The sequence below is a fragment of the Gossypium arboreum genome, chromosome 13 (assembly GCF_025698485.1).
Source record: "Gossypium arboreum isolate Shixiya-1 chromosome 13, ASM2569848v2, whole genome shotgun sequence".
NCBI classification, from domain to species: Eukaryota; Viridiplantae; Streptophyta; class Magnoliopsida; order Malvales; family Malvaceae; genus Gossypium; species Gossypium arboreum.
The window spans coordinates 118,752,784-118,765,534 of record NC_069082.1 but is presented as its reverse complement, the minus strand read 5'-3'; the positions used below and the strand labels follow the sequence as shown (position 1 = coordinate 118,765,534).

The following is a 12,751-nucleotide window of genomic DNA, read 5'->3' as shown; positions in this document are numbered from 1 at the left end:
TTCTTATTAGGGATGAAATTGGAATGCCGAAATTCAAAATCAAACAAAATGGGCTAAATTGGAACGAAAAGCAAAGAGGAGGGCCAAATTGAAGAATTAGTGGTTGACTGGCTAAAATTAAATTTTTGAAATTGTCAAAATTCTATAAATAGTTTAAATTTGATTTTTAGTTGATATTTTTTGGGAGCAATCTTGCTAAATTTAGCATGAGGAATGTGTATAAATACTTAGTGTTTGTGACCTTTGAGGGAGACACTTGAATACACATTTGGGTTGGAAATAAAATAATTCATTTGGGCATTCTGCCATTCTTTTTTTCCATTTCAATTCTTTAGCTAAATTTCTTCTCAAGTCCCTTCCCCTTTCCACTTACCACCATTTCCGTTAAAAGTCATTTCCATACGACAACTAGCATGATTAATTTCATGCTTAACTAATTACCTGTTAGCTTTGGCTTTGTAACAGCCAAATTTTTCAGTGGTGTCAGAAACAGTGATTCAAGATCACTAAATCCGACGAGTAAGTTTAGAAATTTTAATAAATAATAATTATGGGCCAAGTGTGAATTTAAAAGAATTTTTGAATTAGTGAATTTTGCGATTTTAAAAGAATTAATCAGGTAAATTGGGTTGAAAACGAGGTATCGAGACCTCCGATTTATAAACAGAGCCATAAATATTTTTATAAATATTTATGGAGTGTTATTGAGTTAGTATTAAAGTTTCGTTAGAAAATTTTAACGTTTGATTAGTCAATTAATTGAAAAGGACTGAATTGAAAATAATGCAAAAATTGGTAAAGTGATTAAATAGTTTAATGGACTAATAAGAGGGATTTAAAAGGAAATTAGACCCAGATTGTATGGGCTGGACGGTTTGGGCAAGAAAATCAGCAAAAAGACAAGGAGAAATAAGGGCAAAATTAGAAATTTTGCAAATTAAGCATATAAAACAAGACAAAATTGAAAAATCTAGAGATATCATCATTTTTCTTCAGCAAAAATGCCATGGGAGGTCTGAAAGTTGCTGGTTTTTCAGACTTTGACATATGTGAGTTCAATTCTTGCCCTTTTTCTTTGAGATTTTTATGTTTTTGTGACTTTTACAATTAGGTCAAAGTGTTTAATTCATTAGTTTTTGATTTTATGGACAAAATTGAAAGCTACCATTGATAAGTGTTGGTTGTTTATGATAAACTAAAATGGATTTGAAGCTTTGATTTTGTTGTTTGATGATTTTATCAAGTAATTTCAATAGAAATTGATTTTAGGACCTAATTGTGAAAAAGTTGTGAATTAAGGTTTAGTGTTGAAATTATGATTTTCAAAGGTTGTGTAATAGTTTAGAATGATGGAATAAAATGTTAATTGAGAAAAAATAGCTTAATTGATGGACTAATTGAGCAAGGACTGAATTGTATGACCTGTGAAATTTAGAGGAAAAATGGTAATAAACATCTTGAACTAAAACAGTTTTGGACAGCAGCAGTAGGTTAAATTTGAAAAATCACTATAAATTGTAGAAATAGAATTAGAGGATGAAAAAAATATGGAATTAAATCTTATTGAGTTTAGTTTCTCATAGAAGAAACGATGTAAGTAATTGAATTGTAAATTATGAGATATAATGAATTTTGTGAGACAATGTCAGAATAAATTCGGGTTCCCCTGTTATAACTTTGGAAAATCACCAAAAATTGGATAAAAATAATTAGAGGCTTAAATTTATATTTTTAGAATCCTTAATGAGTCTATTTTCAAGAGAAATCAATGGGAATATTATCCGAGTTCTGTACTGTGAGATAATTAATTTTTAGTGAAGAGAGGTCAGAACTATCAGATAGTAAAATAGGGGAAATTTTAATGAATAAACTGTACTAATTGGCTAAACCAAAAATTCTGAAAATTTTATGGTGGAAGGATATGTGAGTCTAGTATCAGGGAATATTTACGGATCTTAATTTGGAGCTCTGTAGCTCGAATTATAAATAATTGAGTGACTATGACTCGTGCGGACAGCTTAATGTGAGCATTTATAAGTAAAATATGAAATCGTACTTACAAGAATGTTATATACATTAAGGATGTGGACGGGAGAGGAGGAGGAGGAAAAATATATGAATATTCTGTTAGTATGGGTTTACTTTAAAAATGACTAATTTGCATGTTTTAGGTTCAAGGACTAAATTGAATAAGAGTAAAACTTTAGGGGTAATTTTGTAAAAATATCAAAATTGACCAAATTGAAGAAAACGAATTGTTTTAGTTATTAAATTAATAAATTGGATGAAATTATTAATTTAGATCAAGATCGGATTGGAAGTTCAAGTTAAGGAAAAACACAAGACTGAGTACGTTCATGACGTGGCCAGTGATGAATTGACGGATAAGACCATGGTTAACCCGTGGCAAAGTTATGATACGTAGGTATGGTATCAACCATACCGAGCTTGATAAGTAGGTATGGCATCGATCATACTGAGCTATGATACGTAGGTATGGCATCGACCATACTTAGCTATGATACGTAGGTATGGCATCGTCCATACTGAGCTATGATACGTAGGTATGGTATTTTCATACTAAGTTATGAAACGTAGGTATGGTATTTTCCATACCGAGTATGAAATGTAGGTATGGTATTTCAATGAGGAAAACCATACTGAGTTGTGAATCGTGGCACTGAGCAAACGACAGACTCAAATTTGTAAGACGTTCTCTAATTTGACAATGATTGGTAAGTGACATCTGAAATTAGTATTGGTAGATTTATGGTTATTATTGATATTGATCTGAAATAAGTGTATCCATTGATATTTAAATGATTCAAGGGGTAAAGTTCTGATATGAGATAATATGAGTTTGAAATGAATTATTACCGGTATATACCTGAATTATATGGAAATGATGGTACGTGAAATATTGACATAATGAAATGAATGATAAATGATTATTAAAAGACATCAAAAGAATGATATGTATCATGATATGTAAAAACGTGATTATTTTTAATATATTGTTACAAGGGAAATTATGTATGTTGAGACGAGCAATAAACTCAAGTGTGATATGATAAGAAAATAAGTTTATCTATGCTGAATTTATATGAATATGTTCAAGTATGCTAACAAGTGTTGCTATTGATGCTTAGACAAGTGCCAAGCTATTGGTTAAATGGTAATATGTTTATTTTTGTATGATGTGTTGAAAGGGTAAGTGCTCAAATGAAAATATACTAATGCTCGTGAGAAAGTGGCAAGTTTTAAGTTATGCAATATCTTATGAAATGACTTATCATATGATTAATTGAAAAGAGTTATGTTCAAATGCACTAGATTGTGGGTATGATGGCATGGTATGCTTATGACCGGTGTGTTATACATAAAGAATGAGTGTGAAAAGTAAAGAAATACATATGAAAATAAAGAAACTCGAAAAAGTTAAAATTATTTAAGATCTTATTAAGCTAGAGATGATATGTATAAATAATGCTGTGGATTTATTTACCTTGTGAATTGATGAATATAACTTCATGAATATTGTGTGAACCACACGACCTGGCCACACAGCCTGTGACCCCTGCAGTATTGAAAAATTTTAAATATTTTCGAAAAATTTTCTGAGTTCTCGGTTAAGTCCCGATATATATATTCTGGGCTTCGGTGGCTCACATAAGGGACACTATGATTAAATTTGATTGATTTCAGGTATGAATGTTGTGAAGCGAAATTTTTGTTAAACGATCTGTAAATTTTGGTAATACTCTGAATCCCTATTCTGGCGACGGATATGGGTTAAGGGTGTTACAGGCTTGGTTATCGTTCTGACAATACAGTCGTGAGATATGAACTCGCATTAAAAATTTTTCAACACAATATTTGCTATCTCTCCAGTATATAGGAAAATACAAATTTGTCCTTTAAAGTCAATTCAATTTCAATTTAAAAAGCCCGCGTTGGATTGGAGTTATTTGGCGTACAGTTGGGAAGTCGAGTCGACCGTATTGTATTCAAATTCCTGCAAACAAATTGACGTGTTCAGATGGAAAAAACAAGTTGGATTTCGTCAAGGGAGATAGTAATCTGATTTAAACGACTCGTGCGATTGAGGCCGTTGATTTGAGTTAGGTTATTCAAAACACAAGACTATCGGGGTCTTGAATTGTGAGCGCGTGTTTCACAATTAGATAGGATTGGTTTGCAGGTCGTACTAGAATCAACCACAAAATGAAGAATTGGCGGTTGGGACGTTTTTAATCGCTATAACCAACTTATCGCTTGGAAGGGAAAATCCAATTTTCAAAGATTTGTTCAAGTTTGAAGTGTACCGAGACTGAGGCTAAGCTTAAATATATTTAATTTACTGATTTAATTTAAGGAACTTAATTTCATTTTGCAAATATAATTCTGTTTTTATTTTATTTTGTTATCTTTATCAATTTCAGTTCCAAATTGAAAAGTGATTGATATCTTAAGTACTAAATTGAGAAAAAAAAATTAAACATCAAAAAGAGAAAATAGATATAATCCTATTTCAAATTACCGTGAATAAAATAACCGTGTAAACTAGCTATCTTTGTTGTTTTTTTTTTTTCCTTACAGTTTCTTTGATAAAATAAATTTTCTTTCCATTTTTCTGTTATTCTTTCTTTCCTTTGTCGTCTTCAATGAAATAAAAGAGAGCAAAAATTTCCTTAAACCCTAACCCTTCTTCACCTAAAACCCTAAAAGCCATGAACAATGACAACGATCCAATAGCGATGGAAGCCCAATCTGAACCTTCCAAAAATGCCCAATCTCTTCAAACTCTGGCTTCAGGTCCTCTCTCGTCTTCGCTTTCTTCACTGGCTTCCTCTTCCCGAACCCTCCCTTCCAATCAAGACTTTCATTTCTTTAACAACTTCGACGATTTCAGACTTCCCATCGATCGAATTGCCAAAACATCCGATTCTTTGCTCCAATTTATTGGTTCGTCGTCTAAAACCTGGGACCCTAACAATGCGATTCATTTCCCTAATAACATTGACCGTATAACCGATGATGAAACTTATCGTTGGCTCGTTGATATGAACGACGATATCCTGGAACAATTCGACGTTTCCGTGGACGAATTTCAAGTGAAAGAAGAGAAAACAGGTCGCTTTTTCGGGTCGGATCTGGACAATAACGGGTTTCAATTGGTTCAGGGGAAGAAAAAGAAGAAAGGGGATAGTGGGCTAATAAGTGACTCGGTTTGCGAGTCACTGAGTGGGAAGGAAGGTGGTTCTTCCAATTCTTGTTCTGGAGCCAAGGTGAAGAAAGGGGCATTGACAATGGTGACGACGGGGAAAGCGAAGTTTCCGTTTCATGTACCGACAATACGGAAGCCGCAAGAAGAGTACAATATTCTTGTGGACAATTCGAATCAGCCTTTTGAACATGTTTGGTTGCAAAGGAGTGAGGACGGTTTGCGTTTTGTTCATCCACTGGTGGGTTGTTTTATATACGTTTCCGCCTTTCTTTAATATTTCTGTTTTTGTTTGAGTAGCTTAGTGAGGGGCATTGGCAGTGGTGCGTTTTTTTCAGTTTTAGTTGAATTGATGCTTTTATTATTATTTTGTTCCAACTTTGATAGATTTTGAGTTGTAATAGTTTTTTTTTTTTAGAATTATTTTAGAATTATTAAAATAATTCTTGAAGGTTTTCATAGCTCTGAAAAGATTCTCATAGAGACAAGAAAGATGAATAAGGAGAATATAACTGTCTTTTAAAGTTCTTCTGAAGTTAATGAACCTTGCATGGTTGGAATAGAAGAAAAAGAAAGAGTTTCAGTAAAATAGACCATTGAGGTGTTACTGTTATTTGGCTTGTTGGAAGGCATTCTTTTAATCAAGGCCATCTTTCTTATTTTCTTTATTGGTGCTAATGGTGATGTTACAAAAAGTAACTAGATGATGGAAAAGCTGCATTTGTTTTTAAGAACGTCTCTTAATGAATAAGAAAGATGAATAAGAATAATGTAACTGTCTTTTAAAATTCTTCTGAAGTTAATGAACCTTGCATGGTTGGAATAGAAGAAAAAGAAAGAGTTTCAGTAAAATAGACCATTAAGGTGTTCCTGTTATTTTGTTTGTTGGAAGGCATTCTTTTAATCAAGGTCATCTTTCTTATTTTCTTTATTGGTGCTAATGGTGATGTTACAAATAGTAACTAGATGATGGAAAAGCTGCATTTGTTTTTAAGAACATTATTATGTTCTTAAGAGCTCAGTCATGCTACTGTGTTCAACAATAGTTTCTAAATAGTTGGCTGGTTTATATCCTGTAATTTTTTTTTTTTGCTTGCCAAAATAAGAGAAATTTTTTATTTTATTTTATTTTATTTTTTTGCACTTTTTTACAGGAGAAACTCTCTGTTATGGATTTTGTGGATAAAGATATAGCAAATCTTGAACCCATAAGACCCCCATCAATAGAATCTACCCCATTCAAGCTGGTGGAGGAAGTAAAAGATTTGAAGGAGTTAGCAGCTAAATTACGCAATGTGGATGAGTTTGCGGTAAGAATATGATTTCACTTGATATGACTTTAGGTGACTCGTTCCTCTATAACTGCATTCTAAGGTATAGAATGAAGTATTCCTCCATAACTGCATGCTAGGATATAGAATGAAGTGTTTGCCTGGTGGCCTTGATTTGAAGAATGGTGTATACTGTATTTATCTCTGCTATCAGGGAAACCGGTTTGTCTGGACTTCATATGCATCAAACATAGGATTATTTTCTTTATTCTCGTAAGATGTTACCTCTTTGCTGGAGTCTAATTTCTATGTAATTATTCTCAGGTTGATTTAGAGCATAACCAATATCGATCTTTTCAAGGATTGACTTGCTTGATGCAAATTTCCACCAGAACCGAGGCTTTTATTGTAGATACTTTGAAGCTTCGAATTCATATTGGCCCATATCTTAGAGAAGTATTCAAGGATCCCATGAAGAAAAAGGTTGGTCTCTTTGTTAGCTACACTTTTTATTGGCCTACTGCATTGTTTGATATCCTTAATTCACATAGGTTATGCATGGATCAGACAAGGATATATTGTGGCTTCAACGGGACTTTGGCATATACTTGTGCAATCTCTTTGACACTGGACAGGTTTTACACTGTCATCCTGCTACTTCTATGAACATGAAGATTTATTTTGAGAATTTTCTGTTAATTTCTTGGGTTTGTCTGTATATTTTAAGAATTTAAGTCTGTTTGGCACCATTAACTATGAAAATCTTTGTTAGGGACAATTAACACCTGATGGTAAATTGGGGTATATGAAACTGGTATCTAAGACCATATATGACGATTCTGGTTTTGATGATTGAACTATCGTAACCAGATTGGTGGATGCTTATGAGGATGCTAATCTCATTGGAATGTAATGTATTGAAGTTTATACATGTTATAGCCTCGGAAATGTTACTGCCTACTGCAAATTCGTTAGAGCCTAATTACCATGCTCTTAAGTGTCATTTTCTTGATTAGAAATGCTTAGGCTTAGTTTTGAGTGCAATTAGAATGAACATGAATTTGACTGTTCTGAATTTGAGGTTACATTTTTTATTAGACTCCTACCATTACGATGACTTGTTCTCTTGCATGTTTCTCAGGCCTCAAAGGTCTTGAAATTGGAAAGAAATAGCTTAAAACATCTTCTGCAACACTACTGTGGAGTTACTGCCAACAAAGAGTAGGTTTTTATTTAAATTTGTTCGATCTTCTGCTTTTTACTTGCTTCATCTCTCCTCTTTGATAATGATTTGTTCTATCTTCATTAAGCTTGTTAGTCCTCTCTTTGCAGGTACCAGAATGCAGATTGGAGAGTGCGTCCTCTTCCTGATGAAATGCTCAGGTGACTTTTCTTTTGGAAGCTGTATCTTTTGTCTTCACTGTTTCACCCTCCAGTTGTCTGTCTGTCTCATTAATATGGGTTAAGTGCTGAATTTGTATTGTTTTTAAGGTTAATGATTGATGGCAATTGATTGCTTTGTCTAGTAAGAAAGAAAATAAAGCAATTGTCTTACCTACTAATTTTGAACGTCTAGTTTAGATGAAAAACTTTAGTTCATTTATAGGTTCACTTATTTAGTTGTCTCTATGAACAATTTTATTCAAAGTGTGACATCTTTATTCTTTCCTGTACCCAAAGGGGTACTTGTAGTCAAGACTTAACTCTATCCATCTAAAGAAAAGCAATCAAACCTGAATATGTAAATAGCATTTAGTTTAGACTTTCTCATCAATTTGAAGTAAATGCAATCTTTATGATTGTTCTTTTGATGCTAACATACTATTTTCTCTTTAAGCTTGAAGAAAGTTTTAAGGGTCTGTGATTTCAAATGTTTAAGAGGGAACTTTCTTTGTTGTCAGTCCACTGATTGTTTCTTTCCTATTATGACAGATATGCTAGAGAAGACACACATTATTTGTTGTATATTTATGATTTAATGAGAATCAAATTGCTATCAATGCCCAAGGAAGCCATACATTTTGATGCTCCTTTGGTAGAGGTATGATACTACATAATTCCTAACATTTTCTACATTGGCCACGGTATTTTGTATTATAGGACTTTCCCATCTAGAAGAAAAGAAACTAAGAGGTTCCAGTAGTCTTAATATTAGTCACATTGGTTAATCTGACTCTTCTATTCTCTTGAAGTACCTGTGTCTTGACACTTATCGGAACATGGATATGGGGATATGACTCTTGAAGGATCTTCAAATACATGGAAAAACTTGGGAAAAAGTTGAACATATTGTATAAGATACATATCCATATCTAAATACTTACACCTATCTAAGTAACATAGATCCTGTTCCTTTCTGTATTCTTCTGGCTTCTTGCATTCTAGTTTGTTCAAGCTTAGATGTAGAACCTAAAGCTGAGGCTAATTGAAATTTATGCGTTGATTAACTGTTCCATGTGAATATAATTTGAGTCTTTGGGTAATACCTCAGTTTCCTAGAGAAAAATGTTTACAATGCACAAATTATTTTGTCAAGCTTTTTCAAAATTGGCTTTTTCACTCTTCGGAGTTCCGTTGTTCACCTTTTCAAATATATTTACATGGATGTACGAATTTTGTGGAGCTTTCTGCTAGTTGTTTTGAATGTTATCTTACGAGTAAATTTTGTGCTAACAGGTTTATAAGCGAAGTTCTGATGTATGTATGCAACTGTACGAGAAAGAGCTGCTGATGGAGAATTCATATCTCCATATATATGGGTTTGTTACTTGCTTAGATACACAATACATGGTTGCCTGAATTTTTAAATGTTGTGTAAATCAATGAATAAAAAACCGGATGGAGGTCTAACCTGTGTGACCTCCAGATCACTGGTTGAACTGGATTATTCAATTAAAATGTAAATTAAATGTTAAATATGTGATTTTGATATTAAGTAAGTTTTAAATGTAGTTATTTGTTAATAAAATATATGTATTTGTCTTAATGGTATGGTATTTAGTATATCACTAATTGGTTAAAAGTTCAAATGCCATCACTTACAAAAATAATTTTATTAAATAATGAAAGAAAAGTTAAAAGTTAGTTTTCTCCGGTTGGATTCATTGGTTCCCTGGTTTTTGGGTATGTACTGGACCAGACAGGCACTAACTGGCAGGTCTGATTTCATTACTGATGTAAACTCAAACTAAATCTTTGCATTTGTTGTACTATTTGTTATAGGTTGCAGGGTGCTGGTTTCAATGCTGAGCAGCTAGCAATTGTTGCTGTAAGTTCTAGTTGTTTTCATATCTGATTGACCCTTTTACTTTTAAAATAACATATGATTGGTTGATAAACCACAAGAAATGTCCAATTTAAATTTTGGTACACATTTGATGTGCAGAATTAGATGGATAGATGGTATCCGTTACTTTGACTTATGTCTCACTTAAATGGCTTATAGGCGCTTTGTGAATGGCGAGACATTATTGCCCGTGCTGAGGATGAAAGTACCGGTTACGTCTTGCCAAACAAAGTGCTTCTTGAAATTGGTAGGAACTTTTCAAGTTTTTAATCAGTTTCCAGTATATTTCTTGCGCTTTCTGCTGCTTAACTGTATTGCTATATTTATGCACATATTTTTGGATAGTTGAAGTTTCGTTTAATAATCCAAAAGAAAACAGCTAGTGTCTAAAGTTGTCGTATTACTATTCTTTTTTTACTCAAGTTCTTATTTGTCTTACACTTCTACTGCTAAAAGCCAAGCAGATGCCTGTAACGGCTAGCAAGTTGCGCCGATTGTTGAAATCTAAACACCCATATGTGGAGCGAAATATTGGTACAGTTGTTAGCATCATCAGGCAATCTATGCAGAATTCTGTTGTGTTTGAAGCTGCTGCCCAACAACTTAGAATGGGGCACCTGCTAAATGTAAGACCTGTTGCACTGACTGGAATACAGAATCTGCATATGTAATATGTTTTGTTAATCTGTTCAATTTCTGTTATTGTCTCAAGTTTTCTTTTATTCCTTGAATGGATTATGATCATCTGTCTAGAAATAAAAGACAATGTTGAGAGTTCTACTAAGCTGTTCATATGACATAAATAACAAAGGCAGTCAAGTCAGCTCATAAGGTTAATTGTACAAACTGCCTATTAAAACTACTTCGTAGAGTATGCCAATTAAGTGGTTAATTATATGAAATCTGATAAAACCTTACTGCATAGGAATTAGAAATTAAAGTTTGTTGCTAGAAGAGATCGAAAACTGGTTATTTTACATTTATGTTGCTTAAACACTTTTTTTTGCTTGGAAGTACCCATGTCCAACACTTGTATCCGTCACATATTTGGGCATGAGTATGGGGATATAACCCTTTAGGGACTTTCCAAAATAGAAAAACTTGGATAAAATCAAATATACTCATGTTGGGCACATAACCATATCCAACACTCATGCTCGAGTGTTGAAAAGAATATTTAATATTATAATGGGGATGACCATAAGATTTCTATCCCACAGGCATCTGGAGAACATGTAGCAGTTAATGAGGGAGCGGAAGCCTTACCTCCTGAGACTCCTACAGACTCAAAAATTGCAATTGATACGACAGAAATCATAGATGGTGGCATGTGGGGGCCGGATAAGAGAACTGCACATCCTGCTTCTACTCAACATAGAGCTGAATTGTTAAAAATTGGAAGCAGTATTTCTGGACCGGACATGGTAAAAAACCAAACAAGATTGTCTTTTGAGCCAGACATCATGTTGATGTCCGCAAGAGAAAGAGAAAGTATTACCATCTCGGGGCTGAGTGGAGAAGCAAATGCTTGGCCAGTTATTTCACCTTCAGCAAAGATTGTAAGTTGTTGATACTTTCTTAGGTGCATGGGGATCTGTCTTTTGATGAGTAGCTGCCAACTAAACTATTTGTTCCTGTAGGCTACTGGAGCAACCGTTCCAGTTCTAAAGAAACCAAGCCATGGCTTTGGATCACTTCTGGGGAATGCTGCCACAGAGAAGAAATCTGATGTTGATAAAATGGTGAGTCAAGTTATTTAGCTCCAATTTTGTCCACTGTAATATCTGAGGGAAGTTGATCTCCTTTTCTCTTTCACTCTTGGTACATGCTGGCTTTTGATTCTTTGTGACTCAAATTCGTAAAAACCCTCAGTTGCATTTCTGTCTCATGATAATTATTTGTAGTTTTAAGGCAAGCAATTCCTTATCCTTGCAAAACTTGTTTATGTTACATAGAAGGAAGAAGGCAAGTTGGAGCAGATCAGATCATCAGTGGATCTTTCATTTCACTCCTTTTCGGGTACCAAGGAGCAGCCAGAACCTGCAACAAAGGATACAACTAGATCACTGGAAGTTTCACGACCTGAAGAACCTCCTACCATAGAAACTACTGAATCGACATCGGAAAATATCATACTGTTGGAAGATAATTTGAACAAAAAGGAAACCAATAATGGTAACAGTAGCCCAGAAGATGAAACTATGTCCCTATCAGAATTATCTACAAGCTTCCAACAATGCTTGCAGTCCATCAATGATCAAAACAGAAATGTGGTTAAAGTCGAGAAACCAAAAGAAGCCATTGATGTTCCACAAATGAAGGCATTTGATTATGAAGCAGCCATGAAAGAGGTTAAGTTTGGAGAAGAAATTGTAGGGGAAGAATCTGGAAATCAGTCCAACTCTGCAGGTAAGAAGAAAAGTTCAGCCATTGACAGACTGCAAATCGATGATGGGACTAAACAATTTCCTCAAGCTAGACGGCGAGCTGCATTTCCAGCATCTGGAAATCGAAATGCAACTTTCCGTTGAAGTTTCTCCCATGGTGAAAATATCAAAATCCATGTAAGAGAATTTAAGAAAAAATGCATCTTTTTCATCTTATTTTGAAAATGTAGAGATCAAAATCTTCTATCAATAGAATGAAAATTGAAAATTGAAATGCGGCAGACAACTATTTTTCTCTTCTTTTAAGTTCAATAATCTTTTTGCTATTTCTATAGTCGCTATAATATGTTTATTAATGTAAATAGAAATACGAAGTGAATTATTAAATAGATGTTAAAAAATTAAAAACAAGAGCAAGTTGTGTTAATTATCTATTACTTTCGTGTTTATTGGATTTATGATTTGGTTTTAAACTGTTGAACTTCTAAAAAGAAATACTATATTGTATTTAATATGTATTAAATAATTTGTTTTATAGCATTATAAAATAAATTTATCATTTATCTTTTGTATTTCAATAATT

At 33.5% G+C, this 12,751-nt stretch overlaps 1 protein-coding gene across 2 annotated transcripts; it reads left to right on the top strand.

Moving 5' to 3' along the window:
* Positions 1–4,544: 4,544 nt before the first annotated feature.
* Positions 4,545–12,442, top strand: LOC108464428 (protein RRP6-like 2). 2 transcript variants are annotated; one of them, XM_053024235.1, is made up of 14 exons: positions 4,545–5,465; positions 6,379–6,534; positions 6,820–6,978; positions 7,047–7,130; positions 7,637–7,716; positions 7,828–7,878; positions 8,428–8,536; positions 9,172–9,254; positions 9,718–9,763; positions 9,941–10,028; positions 10,238–10,407; positions 11,002–11,340; positions 11,422–11,523; positions 11,740–12,442. In XM_053024235.1, the coding sequence occupies exons 1-14, from the start codon at positions 4,731–4,733 to the stop codon at positions 12,310–12,312; spliced, it is 2,775 nt and encodes a 924-aa protein (XP_052880195.1). In that variant the 5' UTR covers positions 4,545–4,730; the 3' UTR covers positions 12,313–12,442. The 2 variants fall into 2 exon arrangements, with proteins under 2 accessions (XP_052880195.1, XP_017620215.1); XM_017764726.2 differs by having other exon boundaries at positions 11,737–12,442.
* The last annotated feature ends 309 nt before the right edge of the window (positions 12,443–12,751 follow it).